The sequence below is a fragment of the Mauremys reevesii genome, linkage group 9, assembly GCF_016161935.1.
Source record: "Mauremys reevesii isolate NIE-2019 linkage group 9, ASM1616193v1, whole genome shotgun sequence".
Taxonomy (NCBI): Eukaryota; Metazoa; Chordata; order Testudines; family Geoemydidae; genus Mauremys; species Mauremys reevesii.
This window is the reverse complement of record NC_052631.1, coordinates 85,142,056-85,162,485: the sequence shown is the minus strand read 5'-3', so window position 1 is coordinate 85,162,485 and position 20,430 is coordinate 85,142,056. Positions and strand designations below refer to the sequence as shown.

Sequence of the window (20,430 nt, the reverse complement as noted above, 5' to 3'; positions counted from 1 at the left end):
AGGGATTTGGCCCCATTACTTAAATCTGTGAAACTGTACATGAATGATGTAAAGAAAAAAGCAGATATGATGCCGTAAGTCACATGACACAATCAGTACACCCACTTTTAAAGGGACCATGCCAGTCTCCCAGCTAAACAGCTGAACTCATTTGCTTATTATTAACAACAATAATAACAATACCTAGCCCTTATATAGAGCTTTTCCTCAGCAGTTCTCAAAGAACTTCACCAAGTAAGCCAGTATCATTATCCCCATTTTACAGATGAGGAAACTAAACTGAAGTTTTAGCAAATCGTGTTTAAAACAATAGAAATATATTGATTATTTTTTAAGGAATGAGCTATCGAATCATCCTAATGAGCCAGAATACTAAATAAATGAAAAGTCAACCAGCCTACTGCTCAGCCCAAATAACATTAAACACATTTAGCCAAAGGAAAAACACAAGAGCTATCCAGCAAACCACCCACCAACAACAGGGAATAACTCTCTAGCTGCATACAGAATGGGGAAAGGGGACAAGCAGAAGGAAAACCTAAGTGAGGGGAGGGAGGGAGCAGTCAAGAATGAGCTATCCGACATAAAGATGCCTTATAGCCTGCACTAACGGGATTAACCAAGGCCTCTGGGAGACATTGTGGCAGGTAGTTTCATCACGGAGGAAAAAAACCTTCCTTGGTTTGCTGCTTGACTATACCTTGCAGAATTACATCCTCCCCATCCAGCCATAAATCTCAGGTAGGAACATAAGAAGGATTTAGGACTGAGGGGTGAAATTCTGTCCTCAGCCACACTAATATTAATCTGGAATAACTCCTTGAGGGTGAATAGCACGCTACTTTGGATTTACACCTTTGTAACTAAGAGCAGAATTTGATCCTAGGTTAAGAAGGAACATTATGTTTACATTCACACACGACCCTGAATGGTATCGTAACATTAGCAGCCAGAGCAGCTTATCAGGAGCAGATATAACAGACACCTTTTTTCCTGAGGGCCAAATTGTATGACCTTTATACTCATACAATAGCATCTTACTCCACACAGAGTGCCATTGATTTCAGTGGGGATCCTAGTGGATTAAGAAACTATTTTGTACAAGCAAGGGGTTCATACCCTAACCCAGAAACAGCAAAGCCACTGTTATGTGCTGCAATTTTGTATAAAAATAATATTTTGTTATTCTTTCCTCTCTCTTTATGTAGTACAATCACATACTGCCCGGCCACAATGTCTAACAGGGGACCCGAACCAAAAGGCCATGTCCACTGTTAGGCATTTTTGATGAGGCTGACAATATTTTAGAGGAGTATTCTTTTAAAATAAAAATCATTTCTGAGATTTGAACTCTGAGCATTTACCAGGAGAAACAGCAAAGCTCAACGGTCCTCTAAAAGCATCTGAGGAAAAGACAGTTCCTGCTTCACCCTCCGGTGCACTGTTAACCTCCAGCAAGGCTACAGTTTCTAGTGTGTCTTGGAGAAAATGGCAACCCAGTTAACAGCATCCCTCTCAAGACAAAGTGACACTGCAGAAAACAAGGAGCCACTGACTCCCTCCCACCCTCTCTTGGTTGACTGAGCCTCTATGATAAATATATTCCTCAGACTGCCTGTCTAAGCAATAGACACACTCCACTTTCTCAAGCACAGTGAGGCCAAAGCATAAAAATTTGAATTATTAATAGCTTTACCCCGTCGCTGTCACAAAGGAATATTACTTTTCCTTGAGCTGTGTTTGTGGGGCAGAAAATTTCTTCACAACAGATATTAGACCCATCCTTGGGGAGTAATCAGAAATAATATGACGGTAAATAGGTGCCATATTTCAAACAAGTAGTACAAACACGAACAGTGCTCCTGTTTCTCCTTCTCTGAGATTATAAAATTAGGTCCTATTATGTGACTACCTCAGAACACTTTTAGAAATTGAGGGGACTTGTTGGAAGCATTTTGCATTTCTCCTACCACTAAGGCAGGATGAATTAAAGCCAACTTGAGGTAACATTAGCCTTGATTTGAATTCACGCCAATGCTGCTCATTCTAACAGTCCCATAGATATAATTTCCTATTTTGCAGGTTGTCCATTCTTAGCAAGTCGCACATGCTGTGAGTCTGTTTGAAGAGTGAAATGTCAGCTTGCCCTGGGGGTGTTAATAATGACAATTTAAACTTTTAAGAACATGGTGAATAAACTTCTTAAGCCCGGCTCAGACAAAAGGGCAATGGCAATGTATTCTGCCCCCTGCCAAGGGAGCTGGGTCCTAATGTTTCCCACCCACTGCTACTTTGTTTTAAACAAACCTCTGTCCCCAGATGCCGAGCCCCCTCAAATTTCTCTTTGTGAGGCAGTCTCGTTGGCATGAGGTTTAAATGCACAGCAGTACCGGAGAATGAGTGGTCTGCATTTAAAGAGCGCTGTCAAGCTGATTTGTGCACTTTCTGTCAAGTGGTTGTATATCATTTTTTAATTCCCCATTGTGTGTTACACCCTCTTAGAAACTTGAAAATCACTCCCCCTGCCCCGTGACCAAATGTGCTTTTTTCTTTAGTCAAACAGCTGTTATTTCCTTCATTGATCGGATGGCACTGAACACAGCAAAGTAACTGGCTTGCAATAAAGATGGGCCCAAACAGAAATCCCAGATACAAATACTCCCTCCCTCCTGTACCTTTCAACTCTAGGGTTGTCTGGATCTGGTTCTGACCTCAGAGCTTCAGGCCTTTCACTTGTTAGAAACTTCAATTTATAGAGCACTGTGTCCTGCCAAAACATTTCCCTCTGTGGATCAGCTTTAGATCAGGAATAATGTTTGTTAGTTAATTTACTGCTGCAAAGGGAGCACAAAACATTTTTGTAGGGGCATTAAAAAATTTTACCACAGGATAAGGGCTTTAATTCTTTTTTCACTAACACCATGTGACTCTCTTCACTTCAGAGGTGTTACTCCAGATTGATATCGGGCTAATTGAATTAACCAAGCCCTCCATGTTTCTGATTTGCTATGACTGAAGAGCTCTTCTAAGTAAAGGAGAATGACAACATGTCTGGCCTTCTTTTAGATCTGCCACCTTTGGTACCTTTGATCACAAGGAGCTATTGACATGTGGCCTCTGGCAGGAGTGGATGTAATTTCACATAAGCGATTCTGCTCTTTTTAAGAGGAAAGCATTAGCTGGATAGCTGGAGCAGTCGCTCTTCTGCCCCGAGGCCTGGCACACTTGGGGTCTGTCAGTGCCTGGATCTGATAACATCGTGGACGTGTTGCAAAGCCCATTTTTTAATCCTAAGCATTTGGGCGAAAGATGAATGAAGAATTTGGGAGCATAATGGAGAGTTTTATTTGATCCAGTATCAAGTGGTGAATAATAATCTCTTCTGCTCGTTTGTGTTTTATTTATTTATTTTCTATTGTATTTTTCAAGCACTGTAAAAGCACCAAGAGCAGTTGGACTGGTGCTGATTATTATCAATATTACGGCTATTATTCATTAAAATAAATGCACAAGAAAGACAATTCCAGTTATTCTTCAGTTTGCACCGTTTTTTTCAGCCGTGATCTGTGTCAGTTACCATCCCAGCAATTTATATAGCAGTTCCTCAGTAAAGAACTAGCATTTCCTCCAAGTCTCTCTGATCTCACCTACATCAGTGTCAATACAATCACTGAAGTCAATAGCGTTACACTGGTGTACAACCAGCACAGGTGAGATGAGAATTTTGCCCTAGCTGTATCACCAGGGCTATAATCTATGCTATGTTCCCAGGCTTCAAGTCAGTTTCATTCTTTGAATTTGATTGCACTTGTTATGGCCCTAATGTATATTCTTTTATATTGCTGTTATTTATCATTGTTTTAGTTTATTTTATGCATAGGTTTGTTTCTTCACTTTTATTTTATACTTTCTTTATTTTTTTCCTCCACACAAAAACTATTCCTTCTGAGGAGCAACCGTGATTTTCTAAAGGATATTGAAATTATACAGGGGGCATTACTAAAATATCTTCCAGTGTATACGTAGAGTGCCATCCTGCACTGAATGGGAGATGAACCAGAGGACATGGTGGTAGCAGCTCTTTTCATTGTTTAATTTCTATGAGATTTATCACCACCTCCCTCAGGTCACAAACATCCCATCATATGGAGAGACCTTGTGCTCTGGAATGAGGACCTTGGGCTCCCATTTCCAGACTAAGTATCGTTCATGACAGCTAAAAGGCAGACCTCAGCAAAGGGTCTTCCCTAGTTCACTCAGACCTTCCTTACATAATCAACCAACCGGCCTGACAAATAAAGGGATTGGCAGCCAGTGCTTCGAGACTGTTAAGGTAGGAAGCAACAAAAGTCAGCATTACAGAAAGGGAATGGAGTCTTACGTGGAGAAGGCATTGTTCTGTTTCTCACATCGGATCCCCTTGCAGTTGTTGGGTTCCTCCGAGGCACTGGTCTCATAATAAAAATAAAGCTGGTTCAGTCCATTGGCAAAAGCCAGAAGCACCAGACAGTAGATAAAAAGGAATTTGAGGATGTCTAGCAGCATGCGTCCCAGAGAGATCTGCAAGGGGCCCAGGTGGGAGTTTGCTGTAAACAGGGATATGAGACGCAAGGAACTTAAAATGTTGGATATTGCAAAGAGAGCTTCTGCAATGAGTGTCGGGTGCCACATTTCCCATTCCTCCCTTGGACGGGAACCATTATACTGAAAGAAATAACAAGGGTGCAAAAATTAATGGTGCAGGAAACACTTTAACATAGCCCTGAAAGCCACAATTGCTAACAACATTTCATTATGCAGTACACTAACCAGCTTTTGATTACTTGAACAGATGGTGTTCAAATCTGGATCTCAGTTCAGGTTAGCTAATGCTCAGGGTTCAGGTTTGAAAAGCTGAAGTGGTTAAGGCTCAGGTTTGAATTCAATGGAGTCAACATCTCACAAGTTGTTCCTGTGAGATTGTGTCCTCAGGTGTGACAGTTTTGTGAGATCAGCTCTTCACTAAAGATTACTGGCGCGCTGGCTGCATCTGAGCTAGATTCAAAAATTAAGCCCTTTGGTTTTGAGATGAAAATTTTATGGACCGGTTCAGGTCCATGGATTCAAACAGAATCCCTGTCACCCCTAAAATTCAAAAGAGTTCAGATTCATCATTATCAAATTCAAGATTCTGATTTTGGTCCATTACCAATTTTTGTTTCACTTCCAGATTGTTCGTATACATTTGAAATGGTGCCTTTATACTCTGTGATGAGCAGAGTGGAAAAGAAAGGAAGGAAGGAAGGAGGGAAGGAAGGATGGAAAACATGGATGAACAAAGGAATTTGGTAACTGTATGCCGTCCTCCTTCTTCTTATTTCAAACAGAGCCAGCCTCCCAGAACTGAAATGCTTTCCTCACATTAATTTTCTTATTAGTTAATTTGTCGTGGTAATTTTAGGAGAGTCATTAAAACAGAGGTCATAATTACAGCTGGAACACTGGATACATCTGCATGCATCAATTATAAAATTAACTAGGTTTATAGGGCAATTATAAAAGCATATGAAGTCTTTGGGCCAAATGTACCCCTGTGCAAGTGCACTCTATTGCCATCAGTGTAACCCCATTGCGCTCAGGGCCGTCCTTACCCATACGCAAAGTACATAGCTGCGTAGGGCACCAGGAAACGTGAGGCACCAAATTTCCTGGTGCCCTATGCAGCTGCGTGCTGCTCCAGCCCCTGCCTGCCTCTTCCCCAGGCTAGCCCCGCCTCTTCCCCCCCGCTCTGCCCCAGCCCCGCCCTCACTCCACCCCTTCACCAAAACCCCGACCCCTGCTCTGCTCCCGCCCTGCCTCTTCCCCTCTCCAGCCCTGCCCCGAGGGCTGCAGCAGGGCCAGGTCTGCACTCACCGGCGGCGGGAAGTGCAGGGACCTGACCCCAGCCACGCTACCAGTGAGTGCTGGGGGGTGGTTCCTCCTACCCTCCACGCCAGCCCCCCTCCCACGCCCCTCATTGGGCTGACCTACAATGGTGTAACAGATCAGATCTTTTAACACCAGGGCTGAATTTGGCCTCTTAGTTCTGTTCATTTACCATGTACCACATAAAAAGGCAAAAAATGTTCCTAGAATGGCGAATACAGTAACAAGTATTTTATAGCAACTGATAGATTTTGTAACCTTTAAAATAAACACAGGGTGCTCTGATGGAGGTGTCTTTGTAAGGCCCTTCAGTTTAAATCTTAAGGTCCAATGCATAAAAGTCACAACTTTTCAAGGAGATAAGTAGAAGCAACCATGGGCTTCACAAAGGAGGACTTAGGCATTGCAACACTAAACATCACATCGCCCAGCACCCTGCCACCTTGTGTCTTTTGCAACCCCAGGTGAGGCAACCAGGCTCCCTGTGCATTGTGTAGGAAGAGTTAGGCACCTAAAATAGGGATTCACCTGCAGGAAATGCTGAGGAGTAGGGAGGGACCTAAGCCCTGCCCCTCAAAGAGAATTAGGCACCTGTCTCTGCTCAGGATTCACAGCCAAGCAATGAACTCTCTCCTGGAGTTAGGCACCTAAGCCATTTCAAGAATAACAGGTCATGGTTCCCCTCCTCACCACAACATCTCTTTATCCCAGTGGTTAGTACACAAAGTGGGAGACCTAGATTCAAATCCCTACTCGGTTGGATTCAGAGCAGGGAGCTGATTGGAGGTCTCCCATGTGTCTGTGGGTCCTAGCTACTGGGCTCAGAGTCATTCTCCTGAAGGTCCAATGAATCTTTAAGTATTTCATACAAGGTGGGAGAGATTGAGAGAGACTCCCCTCCCATAGCCCAGAACAATCATCTGGGAGACCAGTGTTCCTGTCCCTGCTGTGAATCAGGCAGAGTGGGGATTTAAACCCAGGTCGCCCACATCCTGGGTAAGTGCTTTAATCACTGGTCTAGCAGAGATAAGGGCCCCTGGCTGTCCGCTGGGTGTATTAGGCATGCTCTGAGAACACCTACCAGATCAGGCCCTGCAGGAAAGGTAAGCAGGGAAATGTCTAGTTTGTGAATCCTGCCAAGGCCTAGGCATGAGTTAGGAAGTGAGCAACTTAGTGATCAGGACGTAGTCAGCTTTGCATACGCTCACAGCAGGGGCGGCTCCAGACCCCAGCATGCCAAGTGCGTGCTTGAGCCGCACGCTGCGGGGGGTGCTCTGCCGGTCGCCGGGAGGGCGGCAGGCGGCTCCGGTGGACCTCCCGCAGGCGTGCCTGAGGAGGGTCCACTGGTCCCGCGCAGCTTCGGTGGAGCTGCGGGGGACCAGCGGACTCTCCGCAGGCACGCCTGCGGGAGGTCCACCGGAGCCGCGGGAGGTCCACCGGAGCCATGGGACCGGCGACCGGCAGAGTGCCTCCCACGGCATGCCACCCTGCTTGGGGCGGCGAAATGTCTAGAGCCGCCCCTGGCTCACAGGCAGCAGTTTAGGCACCTAGGGGACTTTAGATGCCTACAGGGTTAGGTGGCAGATGAGCGATGGTTTTATCAGTACCACTGACAGGCGCCTAAATACTGCTTGAAAATCTAGCTGAGATACAGTGCAGCTGCGTTTCTACGTGACCTCTGATTGCTTCTGACATTTCCAAACTGTTCTCCACTTCCACGAACACCAGGGACTCACTTTGTTAACTGGATTTGAAGCTGGCCCTTAAATGTTAACAAACAGCGCAGATGTTGTTATCTCTTTGCTAGTACCTCAACCATATATGTGTGTATATATCTATATCTGTAGCTTGGTGAGAGAGAATCAAATACTTGGGAAGCAGATTCGCATGGAAGGTTCAAAATTCTGCTTTGCATGCTGGAGAGTACGTGGCTCTCTGCCAGGATTTAGCTTGACGAGGCCTTTTTCATCTCACAGATCTTTATTTAAAAAATGGCATTTTTTCAGGGTCATGTTGTAATGGCACTATATAAATCAGTGGGACCCCCTCACTTGGAATGCCACGTTCAGTGTCAGCCCAGCCCAGCAAAGTGCATAGCAGAAATAGAAGGGGTTCAGAGATGTATAAAAAAATGATTAGACACACAAAAAGACTGAAATGGTTCAGGCTGTTTAGACACCAGAGAAAGGACAGGTATAGAGAAAGGTAGACTGGGCTCTCCCATTCACCCTTTCCCATAATACAAAAACAAGGGGATACTTAATGACCTTGAAAGGCGGGTAATTTAAAACTGATAAAAGGAAATACATTTTACCCTACACTTAATTAATCTGTGGAGTTCATTGGCATTAGATAACATTGAGGCCAGAGTTTAGCAGAATTCAAAACAAATTAGGCATTTGCACACATACTTAGAACATTCCCAGTCACACAAAGAATTTGTAGAACATCAGAAGAGTAATAACCCCCTATGCATCGGGGCACAAGCCAACCTCTGGGTGACAAGGATTATGAAGACACTTCCGTTAGGTTATTCCACAACTGACCAATCCAAGGTTTCTTGCACCTTCCTCTGAAACATCTGACAGATGCAGGCTATTGGATTAGATGGACTATGGGTTTGATCTGGCATAGCTACTGGCATGTTCCTATATTGATTAATGTATCCATGAGGCCCAGGGTGCAGAGATTTGGGGTTCCATTTTGAAGAGGTGGCTGAGGGAAGAGAAGCTGAGAAGGGCGTTGTGCTGGCAGAGGACACCTGAGGAATGGAGTGCCAACTGCTGGGCATGTAGTGGCTTCAGCTGTGCCCGGCAGCGTGGGGGGCAGTGCTGCACCTGTGTCTAGGAGGCAGCACAGGAGTGGAGAGGTGGGCCAGGAGGAGGAGCTGCAGAGCCAGGCTGCGAAAAGTCAGGGGTACTATCTAGTGAGACTGCCGCAGTCCTCTGATATCGGAAAGGCACGTCAGGGCTGAAGGGTTAGGACATAGTGAGGATGTGACACGGAAAGTGTCTGCGCTATAGCTGGGACTGAACCTCCCCAACTGGGTAGACAGATTCACACTAAACAGATTGAGCTACCGTGCTACAAATAGCAATGTGGACATTCCACCAAGGGCAGAAACTTGGGCGTGGCCCCTAGGCTGCTGCAGCCCAGCTCCAGACCAAGCTGCAACATCCCCACTTTTAACAAGGTAGCCCTGCTAGAATGAATCTGTCTACCCAGGCAGGCAGGCTTGCTCCTAGCTGCAGTGTAAACATACCCATGGATGTCCAGGGCCTGCAGAGGTTCAGTGGGATTAACCACCCTTTCAGCTTTATGATTGCATGAGAGCGTGGGCGTTTGCATAGAGGGCGCTGTGGTTTTGTAGGTATGGATTCCTCGTTCATAAAGAGAATGTGTGTAGCCGTATGTTTGCAGACATGCATGGCTGGGGTTGTGTGTGCTGCATTTGTGTGTGTATTTGTTTGTGTCTGGTGTTTTAGGTGTTACTGGTGGGCATGGGGGTAAGTGGCTGTGTGTCTCAGAGAAAGAGAATTGCCAGGTTGCTGATTTGTTCCTGTGACTTACGCTTTCCAGCTATTTTATTTGTATTGCTCATAGTTCAAAGACCAAATGTTCAAGTGTTTAATTTTCTGTGCTGTTGTAAATGTCTGGAGAAAAAAATGTAATCTGGCTTTGCTTTGATACTGATGCAGAACAGCCTGATCAGGGAGTAGCTGCTATCTTGGCATTCTTTTTTAAAAGCACCAATTCAGCAGTAAGCAGTCTTCTGCACTTTAAAATGGCCCCCGTGCTGATCTGTTTATCTGAGAGCTTATACTATATCCTTCCTGTTGCAGCTAGCTTGTGAAATATTTAGTTTCTCCGTCTCTCTCCTATCTCCTTACATTATGACTGGCTACAAATGAACAGAGAACCCTGGAACAGTGAACTTCCCCAGCAAGGATCTGAGTTCAAGCTGCTGGGCTAAAAAAAAGGTAAAATCTTCCCTTGTGTACATAGTGGAACCAATGTTATGGAGCAGCAAAAATGGAAAGCCCTAATTGCTGGGGGACCACTCACATCCACAATGCAGGGGAGGAGATCAGGTTATGGAGAGCCCCGCCTAGGGACCACTGCATCCCCTATGTACCCAGGAGCTGTACCCTGTGGAGGTTCTGTTCTAACCCTAGAGGGTGGGGGGAGATCTGGGAAAGGGGACTAGTGAGTGTGCAGTGATGTAGATCTACTGCCCTAAACCCCCCCATAAAGAAATGTTCAGAGTCAGACCCATGTCTAAAGCAGTAGGAAGCTAGGTCTGGAATTGTAATTTCAGTGGTGTATGGCCTCAGAAGCAGGAACCCTGGGGATAGGGTGACCAGACAGCAAGTGTGAAAAATCGGGACAGGGGGTGGGGGGTAATAGGAGCCTATATAAGAAAAAGACCCCAAAATCGGGACTGTCCCTATAAAATCAGGACATCTGGTCACCCTATCTGGGGAGCTGGTGGGGAAGGACTCTCCCAATCTGAGTACAGGGTTACTTCATGTTTGATTTACACTACTGTAACACCACTGACTTCAATAGAGTTACTCCTGATTCACACCAGCATGAGAGGAGAACCAGGCCCACAGACTCTCTGAACACCAGAAAGATTAGAGAAAACTCTATGAGCCGGATCCTGCAAACACATCATTCCCACTAAAGTGGATGGGAGACTCTGTGTGGAGGGAATGCAGGGACTGAGGTAGGTGTGTGTGTGTGTGTGTGTGTGTGTGTGTGTGTGTGTGTGTGTGTGTGTGTGTGTGTGTGTGTGTGTGTGTGTGTGTGTGTGTGTGTGTGAGAGAGAGAGAGAGAGAGAGCGAGCTTCTGGCAGTCCTCTGGCTTCAAAGCTTGCGCATAAATTAATTTGGAGCATCAGATGTTTATAAATCTGAAAGGTGCATTTGAAGATGAACGGGGTGATATGCACTAGCTCAGTTAGTGGAGCTGACAGTAGGGAATCTGCAGCATAGCTGTAACATTTCAACAGAATATTTTACCTTTTTCCCCATTTACATTATAAAACTTTAAATGTTTTCTGATCTCCCTATTCTGGATTCATTGTTACAGTGTAAGTGGATTTAGCACAGTTGAACGGTATTCAGTGAGAAACTGAGGTTCACTCTTTACTCTTTGTCACTTTTTACAGATCCAGACTAAGACGGCTACCCCTCTGATACTCTTTACCCACAGTTACAAGGTGGGCACTGGCTATGTGAGCTCCCCCCACAACACCCAGCCAATGTGCCTCAACCTTAATCAGGCAGGACAACCTGTATGTGGTGAAAAACATGCTCATTCTCCAAGCCAATTCAGTCACTGACTTTCCTACTAAGTTTGCAAACAAGGATGCCAACTAGTACCACTTGTGATGTGGGCACCTGTGCTCGCTGAGCTGGAATTTCAGGGTTGACAGATAATTTCCCATGTACTATAGTTTTCACACACGTGCCAACTTACTGTACCTTGACATAAGCAACGATTTTCAGGGAGATAGTTGCAAGGTAGAGTGAGTTCATCGCAAAGTCCATCAGATTCCACCAGTCATGTACATACTCATTGAATCCACCATCCCACATCTCCTTGATTTCTCCCCAAATAAAACCTGTGGAAAGAAAGAAAGTTTATCTGCCTGGGGGGAACATTACTGGCCATTAAAGCAGAACAAATCCAATGTAATAAAAGGCAATTATAAATTAACTGCTTGGGAAAAAATGCCTCATCCTTTTTCCTTTCCTACAAAATGTAATAAAGCTGCTTACAGAGCGTTTTACAGCAGAATGGGAAATGCAATCAGAACAGAAATGGGGCAGGCTTAAGCAGTCCTGCCTAGTGCTTCACATACAAAGCACAAGGAGATGCTGCATGAAACACACGTTCATTTTAACTGTTCTAGGCCAAAGTTCCCCTTTAGAAAGTGTGAGTAACCTGGCCCAGGGGAAATTTGTTATTGATTTAAACAAATACATGATTTGAATTAATGTATTTGTCTTAGTTATTCATAGAGCACCCACCGCTGAAGTATCTAAGGGTAATTCAGCGCTCCTTAATGATTTGACAGCCTTGAAGGCTGATTTCCCTACACTTATCCATAAGACAGGTGACAGTAACACAAGCTTCCCTCCCTCAACCTGCCTCAGCCCTGAGATGGAAGAATCACATCGATTATCTAGGCACATTCATTAAATATCACCTCATTCCATGAATAGCGCCACTGACTTCCATAGGACTGCTTGTGAACAAGCAACTACTCAGCATGAGTAAGTGTGTCGAATCTGGCCTTCAGTTTACGGCCTCTTTGCTGAGGCGGTCAGCTAGGGTTCCACTTACCACCATTTGTGGTGGTGGTTTTTGTGACATGGACGTTTGTGCACTAGGAACTGGACTGAGCCAATCAACTCCTTTCACAAATGCCAGCCCCCAGCCTTCAGCAGGGAATTATTCTCAGTTGTTACTAACCGAGGCTAAATTTGCCTACAGTTGTGACAAAAGGCTCAATACCCCGTTACCACTCCCCTAAGTCATCTAGAGTAACATTTTCAAAAGAGCCTATGTGATTTCAGAGCCTAGGTCCCATTTAAGTGTTTAGGAGCTTAAGGGTATGTCTACACTCAGGACTGGCTCTAACTTTTTTGCCGCCCCAAGCAAAAAAAGAAGAGCGCCATCCCGCCGTACCTGCCCCCTCCCCCCCCGCGCGAGCGCCGTGCTGCTGAAACCCCTGCCTTACCGAGCATCACACCGCCCAAGCCCCGCCCCTGAGCGCCATGCCAAGCTCCCATCCCCCCTCTGAGCACTGCACCGCCTGAAGCCACACCCTCCTGAGCGCTGCGCAAGCCCCTGCCCCCCGAGCGCCACGCCGTGCCAAGCCCCCATCCCCCCTCCGAGCGCCGCACCGCCTGAAGCCCCACCCCCCTGAGCACTGCGCAAGCCCCTACCCCTCCGAGCGCCGCGCTACGCAAGCCCCCACACCCCCCAGCACTGCGCTGCCCGAAGCCCCGCCCCCCCAAGCACCACGCCCCTGAAACAAAAAAAAACCCTCCAGCGCTGCCCCGCCACAATTTGCCGCCCCAAGCACCTGCTTGGTTGGTTGGTGCCTGGCCCTGTCTACACTGCAACTGAGCGGTATGATTGCAGCATATGTAGTCACACACGATTTAACTTAAATCCACCTAGCGCGGGTCACAACAGTAGTGAAGCTGCAGTAGAACCGGTTTCAGTGCAGACTATACAATCCTGCCCTGGACCCTGGGTACACACTTGGGTAGCTAGCCTGAGCTGAAGTCCATGCTGCTGCAGCTTCATTGCTACTGGCCCCTGTGCTTGCTAGATTAAAGCTGGCTGGGGTATGTTTACACATGCTAAAATCACACACCCCGCCTGCAGTGTATTCATACCCTACGTCCCATTGAAAGTCCACGAGACTTAGGCTCCTAAGTGCCTACGGGACTTTTGAAAATGGCACTTTTGCTCCTATGTCCCTTAAGCACTTATGAAAATGTTACCCCATCCCCATATATTTTGTACTGAGTTTACAACATTGGACATGACTCAAGAACCAAGACTTAAATCAGAAAAGAAAGAAAATGCATCAAGAGAGTGACTAACAAATGTCCGACAACAGAATTATGACGTGATCCTTCAAATTGGGATATCAGTTGAGTTTGTTTTCTAGGGCTTTAAAGGTTCAATATGAAGAACAAAGAACATGGAAATTAATTGTTGCAAACATAAAGACATCAATCACATTTTCTTGGCTGATGCCTGATAGGTCACTGGTCAGGTCAGCAGCATGTTATGACCAATAAGGTAATTTTATTACAGCTATCTTAAAATCTTTGCATATACAAAGTAAAATAAAATAAAAAAATCAATGGAGCAGCTTCTGCTGAAGAACAACTATATTGTATTTATTGTAAGCAATCATAGTTAGCATTGTTACTATAGTTACTGTAATGCTGTCTGACTGTACGTGCCTGTTCTTTCTCTCTCTCTCTCTCTCTCTCTCTCTTTTACAGATATTTCGTAAATGAAAAGGGACACTAAAATAGTAAATTCTTCCCTACAGACACATCAGCATCTTATTTGAAGGTCTGTTTTTTTCCATAGAATTTAATATAATTTAAACATGAAGTTGAGGGTGTGGGAAGTGATAGTAAAAAGGGATGGGTTTGCTGTTTATTCCAAGGTTTGTGCTCACATGTACATTTCAATTGCACACTTGCTGATTTCTATTGTTTGTAGACTACAGAGAATGAGGCTCAGGCTGTGTGAGAGCTGGGGGGGGGAGAGCCTGTGTGAAGTAGCACAAACTCTTCTCTGTTTTTGGTAGAGTTGGTCACAATGGGAAAAAAAGTTTGTTAACATTTTCGTAACTCTGTCCTTTACCCATCCGTTTGTCCGCAGTTAGAATTTTCTAAAAATTGCCCTAACTAGCATGTGAGCCTAAAGATGGGTTTTCGAAGAGATGCTTGTTATTAATTTGTTATTCACGCTTCCCTTCCAGTGCTGCAACCTGACTGTCTTTTTCTGGCCCACTGCAGATTTAGGGACTTGGGAGAATTTCTTGCTCAACACTGGATGGTAGTGCAGACAGAGATTTTTGATACATTAGGTTCATCCCTCGAAAGAAGAATAGCACTATAAACACTGTGTTCAGTACAGAAAATGGGACGGGGCAAGATCATCTTAATTCACCTGTTGGCCCCAGTTCATCCAGGAACATTTTCCAGGGATTCCCACTGTGTCTGGGGAATTCCCAGATGTCATGTTAGGGCAACTCAGCATCTCCTCTATGCCACCAGAGCAGCACAAAGAGGATAGAGAAAGCAGACAGAATCTGACCCCAACTAATTTATCCTCACAACACAACAAGGTAGGGAAGTTTGATCACATCTCCACTTTACACCTGGTGAACTCAGGCACAGAGAAATGAAATACAGCACTCAGCAGAACATTTTCGATGAAATTTCATTTCAGTGAAATGTGCTGTTTTATTGAAGCCAAAAAATGTTGTGGGAATGTATCAGTTTCCATAGAAGTTTCAGCAGGAAGGCTTTTGGGTCTGGAGAGAGAACAAGCAAGAGAAACCCATAAATCTGGGGGGAGGGGAGGTTATCCTGTTGGCCTGGGATGGAGGCTAGACAAGTACAAGTCTCTGATTTGGAATAACTTAGGCTAAAAAGCTCTGCTGTGGAAACAGGAGGAGCCAGGCCTTGCATCTGGGTCTCCCACACACGTTGTACTAAAACAGCTGAAAGGTTTTGTTTTCATTCAAGTGCAGACTGAAAACAAATTTTGAAACCTCATTGCTCCGGTCAGCTCCAGTTAACCGACCTGTCCCAGGTGAGACACGAAGCGTGTGGTACAGCCAGGAGTTGAACTCCTTTGAGTCCTAACCCAGGGCTTGACCATTCTACGAATCACCCTTCTGATTAGGGATGGGCCCAAAGTGAACGTGCTGGGCCCAGAACCTTAGGGCTCAGTTTAAAGTAAGTCCAGGTTTAAAACACTGGCCCTGATTGTACGTGCCAGCTGTAGAGCAGCAGGAATGACTTTAGGGGGAAGCTGCATCATGAGCAGCCTTGCGATGACACATTTGGTGGGGGAGAATGAGGAAACAACTCTCTCTTATTTTATACCTTTTAAAGGCATTTGTATTCACATGGCCTCTAAATTGGGTGAAGCACCTGATCTTGCAGGAGTGGCTTGCTGGAACTGAGAGGGGTAGCCGGCAAGAACACTAGTGTGGAATTTTCCCTCTGCTCATACAATCCTTGGTGGATATTCTTCTTGGCCCTACAGCCTGTTTTCATCAGGAGAAGCAGATTTCTCTTAAGGGAGCCTCAGAATGAGACAATGGTACATGGGAGCAGGTACATTTTAACACACGAGCAAGGTAGAGTAAAAGAAGCCAGATGTGAGATGAAAGGAGAGCTTGTGTTTCCTATGTGAGTCTATGAGGTTTTATTTGCCACAGTGTGCATTTGAGCTCAAGGCAGCTCAGCTTGAAAGGGGAAATGAATTGACTCATCAAACATGGATCAAAATGTGGGTTTTTTGCTCTTACACTTCTGATGGCTCTTTAAGCTGGGCCCCATGCTACCATATCATCTTTATTCTTTGCTTTTGTGAAACATACAGAACGGGGAAGCTGTTTTTCTTCACAATTAGGGCTGCACTAATCAGATCAGAACAGGCAGCTTCTACTTTGACATTTCAATAACCGGCTCTCCCCCGTTCATATTGGAGAGCTAGACTGTGACTTGGGTTATGTGCCAGCACCGGGGGATAAGGCAGAGTAGGAGTCTCCCCCTGATGCCCCATGTGCAGGGTACATTGGGATTGTGTGCACAGGAGAAGGTGGGCACTGTGCCTGCTGACTCCCCCCAAGTGTAGATGGGTGGGGAATGGGCAAAGAGGGAGCAGGCTCTTAGCTCTGCCTCCCCCATGCACCAGCCAGTGAGAGAGAGTGTCACAACTTGTTGCTGGTATAGGCCAGTTATGATGCCCCTTTCCCACTCAGAGAAAAGGGGACGCGAGGACGGAATTGTGCATCAAAGGGACACAATACCTCCCGCGGCTGCCCTAAGTTGGTGAGGGCTATGCCAAAAGACACAGGAGATGTCAATAAAAACAACAAAACAGCCCTAGCCCTATAGTTCCAGTAGAAGGGCAGCAGTTCATGAAGTTTCTGAATTTGGTTGCCAAACCTATTTACACGCAGATAACACCGAGACTAGCAATTAATCCACATGCAGTTATCATGAGTGTAAGTCTGCCAGTTGAGGCCCAGGCATATTTGTGTTTCCTCTGATTTACCTAGAACCCAGGGTAGGATCATCCATTCAACGACGGTGGGAGGTGGTCCCTGCACATGGAGATCAGTCCTGACAATGTGCTGCGATGCCAGAAGTAGCATGAAGAGGAAGGTTAGGTAAGAACCGGTGTGGCAGATAAACTTTATAAATGGCTTTTTAATGAACAGTCCCAGCCTGCTCTTAGGTGCAATTAAATATGCCACAGAAAGCACAGGAAATAGCAGTCCAATGGTGATGCAGGTCAAGAGCTTGACTGCCCAGTGTTTCCGCCTCCATCCTGGAAAGCCGTCGTACCAAAGCGTAGCTAACAGCTGCTGGCAGTTTGGCTGAGCAACAAACTGGAGAGGGAGAAAAAAGGAAAAGGTTAGAAGGACAAAGATGCAGAGGCTTTTCCTGGACAGTGATCATCATGCACTTGGGATAATTTCCCTCTTTGGTCATTCCCAGGAGCTGCGAGGCCGATACATCCCCCCATTTTCCTCTGGGCTCCTAGTGTGCAAGCTGCAGTGCGCCGTGGCAAGCTAGCAAATAGCCTTTTACAGGGATGGACCTGTTTTGTTTTGTTTTTTTACACAAGATGAAAATCTGTTGGGAAAGAAGAAGAAATGTCGTGTACCTTTACCCCAAACACCAACCGAGGTCTATGCTAGAGCCAGGGATGGCAACTAGATTTCCGGAGTCCCAAGCTACTATCTTAACCATGAGGCTAGTATTTCCCATCAAGGCATTCTGATAATCAGCCTTCCAAACAGGGGCGGGCATGAAGCCACACAGTTAATGTGCCAGGCCCAGAATCTTAATCTGCCATTTATTCAGCCTTGCAGATGGGGCTAAATTGGGCCTAAACCTGACATGGGTATGTAGGTGTCAAGTGGAAGCAGCTGTCCCCAGTTAAGCCACCTCTAAAGGGCCAGGCACAGTCATACTCCCTCTGTTCAGAGATGTGTCACCAGGGCACGAGCTACTTCAAATACAGTGTGAGGGTCCAGGCAATGGGTGGGGACACAGCCTTGTCCTCCGTCTATTGGTCAGCTGAGCTGGCCTGGATGTTAAGTTTAAGCTTTATCAGAGAGTTTAAAGGACACTCCACACTTTCTCTCCCAGAGCAAGATGCTACGCAGACGTGAGTAAGGGTGACAGGACAGGGAGCTGGATATCGGTAAACTAAAGTCTGAAGGAAACATTTCTAGATTTTGGGGACAGTTCTCCTGCTGATCCCAGCTGTGGAGATCTGTGGCATATTCTGGATCAGTTCTGTATGCAGGTCGGGAAGAGAGGGGGATTTTGTATTTTTTTTTTTAAGACAGGCAAGATTTTAATGCTTAACTTTGCTCTAAGAGGCCATTTCTGTTTTTAGTATCCCTCGGTAAAACAGTCACTGGTCACACGTGAGCCCTACTGCTAGAGTTACATAATTAACAGTTACTCTGAGCATCTTCTATTCCCAAGCTGCTGCCTCTCCAAATGCTTTTTTCAGCTTTTGGCAGACTCAAAAGAGCACTTGGCAGCATTTAAAAAATGATTTGGAGACCAGATAGGCAGGAAGAGACAGAGGTGGTAAAAAACTCTGTGTGTGTGATTGCATGTGTGCCTGAAAGTGAACATAGGCATTTGTGCATGCAGGCAGGCACATGCAAATGTGTGTGTGTGTGTGTGTGTGTGTGTGTGTGTGTGTGTGTGTGTGTGTGTGTGAAGGGCTCGGCATGTGAATGCATGTGGTTATGTGACATTCCAACAGGGAACGACTGGTGGGAAGCTGGATGCACTTTTGGCGAGGTTGTCTGTTGTCAAGGAAAGGTGGGCAGTTGTAAAATATCTGAGACTAGTCAGGGAGAGGGACGTTTTTGATCACAGAACAAAAATGACACTTTTCAGTTCTACACTGAAAATGACTTTGAAGAAATGGGCTCATGGGATTCTACATTTATGGTGCCTGAGTGACTCCACAGCAGAAGTGCTTAGTTTACAAGTAAAAAGATGTTTTTTTCTAACCACCAATCCTACGAACAGCCTTAGGATTCAAAACTCAAGCCAAGTTCTTTCTGGCTTGTGCATCAGCATCAATAATAAATATTCTGCAACCAGATGCTGCCCTCAATTACATCTGGGCAACCGTATTGCTTTCAGAATATTTCTATTCAGAAACTTTTCGGAACAGAATATATATTAAGGGCCCTATCCTCATATCCAATCCGAGCTCTCTGCAGGATGGAGGCATAAGTGCTTGCTTTTTGCCTTGTGATTTTTTTCATCCCCCCTTGATGGAGTTATCCTTAAATTCATAGTTGATCGAAAACATTCCTGTGGGACTTTTCACTCACACTCTACCAGTTCTGCATTCAAGTTAACATGGAAAACCCATGACCTTAGTTCTAACCATGTCATTTCACTAAGAACTTGTCTATACCAGGAGGGTGTCGTTTTTTATTGTTATAGTTATACTGGTATTGTTAAACCAGCAAAACCCTCCTAGTATCGACACAGTTAGATCGGTATAAAAGTGCTATATCATTATTACTGCATCCAAACTTGGGCTTTTACTGGCATAGTTTATTAGTTAAAAAAAAAATCACATCCCTCACCAACATAACTATACCTGTAAAACATTTAAGAGTAGACCAGGCCTCTGAGATTGATTAGAAAATAGATTCAGTGTGGTGAGTAATCTGAAGATGACAGTATTATTTGTTATTCATAGAGGCTTTCTGGAGAAGTGAGATTTGGTGTTTTATAGTATTATTAATCCCCAAGTCACATGGACATTTAGGGAACAGTTATGTGCTCTTTGAGTCATTTCCAAAAAAATGTATTTTATACCCAAACCTGTTCATGGGTCCTACTGTTGCCCATCAGATGAGTTCACATTTGACATGGCAAAGTCACTTTCATAATAAAGATTCCCATGCATACCCAGACCTTTTAACTATCCATTCACCACTAAAACTGCATAACAAGACTTAGCTCTTACTGGGTGCTTTTCAGCCATGGTCTCAAAGCTCTTTTTAAAGGTCAAGCAGTATCATTCCCATTTTAGAGAGGAATAAACTGAGACCAGGCAAAAAGAAAACCGACTTGCCCAACATCACACACACCAAGTCAATAGCAGAGCCAGCACTAAAATCTAGGTCCCTTGCCTACAAAGAGAGTGGGCAGGCGCTTGAGAAATCTTATATTCTCTCCTGAGTATTTGAACTATAAGCTGAAGGATTGCTGGCATCTAAAAGCCAGTATTCTCATCAATGCACTGGTGAAGGGGGCTGGTGGGAAATCCTTTCTCAGGAGCTGTCTCAGCACCTAAAGACAGATCAGGGAGAAGTCAAATGGTGATTTACTGTTCAAAGGGGGAAAAAATAAGAAATTGACCAATTTATAAATGCAAGATAATCCCTTCCTCTTCTGCTATAGCTTTTTAACTGTAGTTCACTTTGAAAACCCACATTAAGAGAAGTAATCAGCCAATGATTGATTACAGAAGGGAAACTAACATGTGACAAAAGTCAGACAGAAACCTTTAGGAGGGACTTCATGCCATTATTTTTTGTACATATTGACTTGGATTTTGTTCACCTATCTTAGGCTCTGTAACAGATTCCCCATATAAGAGATGGCTAAATTTGCAGGAGCAGGTAATTCAAATGGATGTGTTGACCTGCCTGAGTGCTAAGAATAAAAGCCCCAGAAGGAG

General features: G+C 45.0%; 1 protein-coding gene across 1 annotated transcript in view; it reads right to left on the bottom strand.

Annotated features, from left to right (window-relative positions):
• The window catches only part of TRPC5 (transient receptor potential cation channel subfamily C member 5), a 141,128-nt gene that overhangs the window by 24,601 nt on the left and 96,097 nt on the right, over positions 1 to 20,430 (bottom strand). The window contains exons 4-6 of the mRNA XM_039486939.1: positions 16,747 to 17,083; positions 11,394 to 11,533; positions 4,382 to 4,704 (exon numbers count right to left, since the gene is read on the bottom strand). Coding sequence (XP_039342873.1) covers positions 4,382 to 4,704; positions 11,394 to 11,533; positions 16,747 to 17,083 — 800 coding nt within the window. The remainder of the gene's footprint in view (positions 1 to 4,381; positions 4,705 to 11,393; positions 11,534 to 16,746; positions 17,084 to 20,430) is intronic.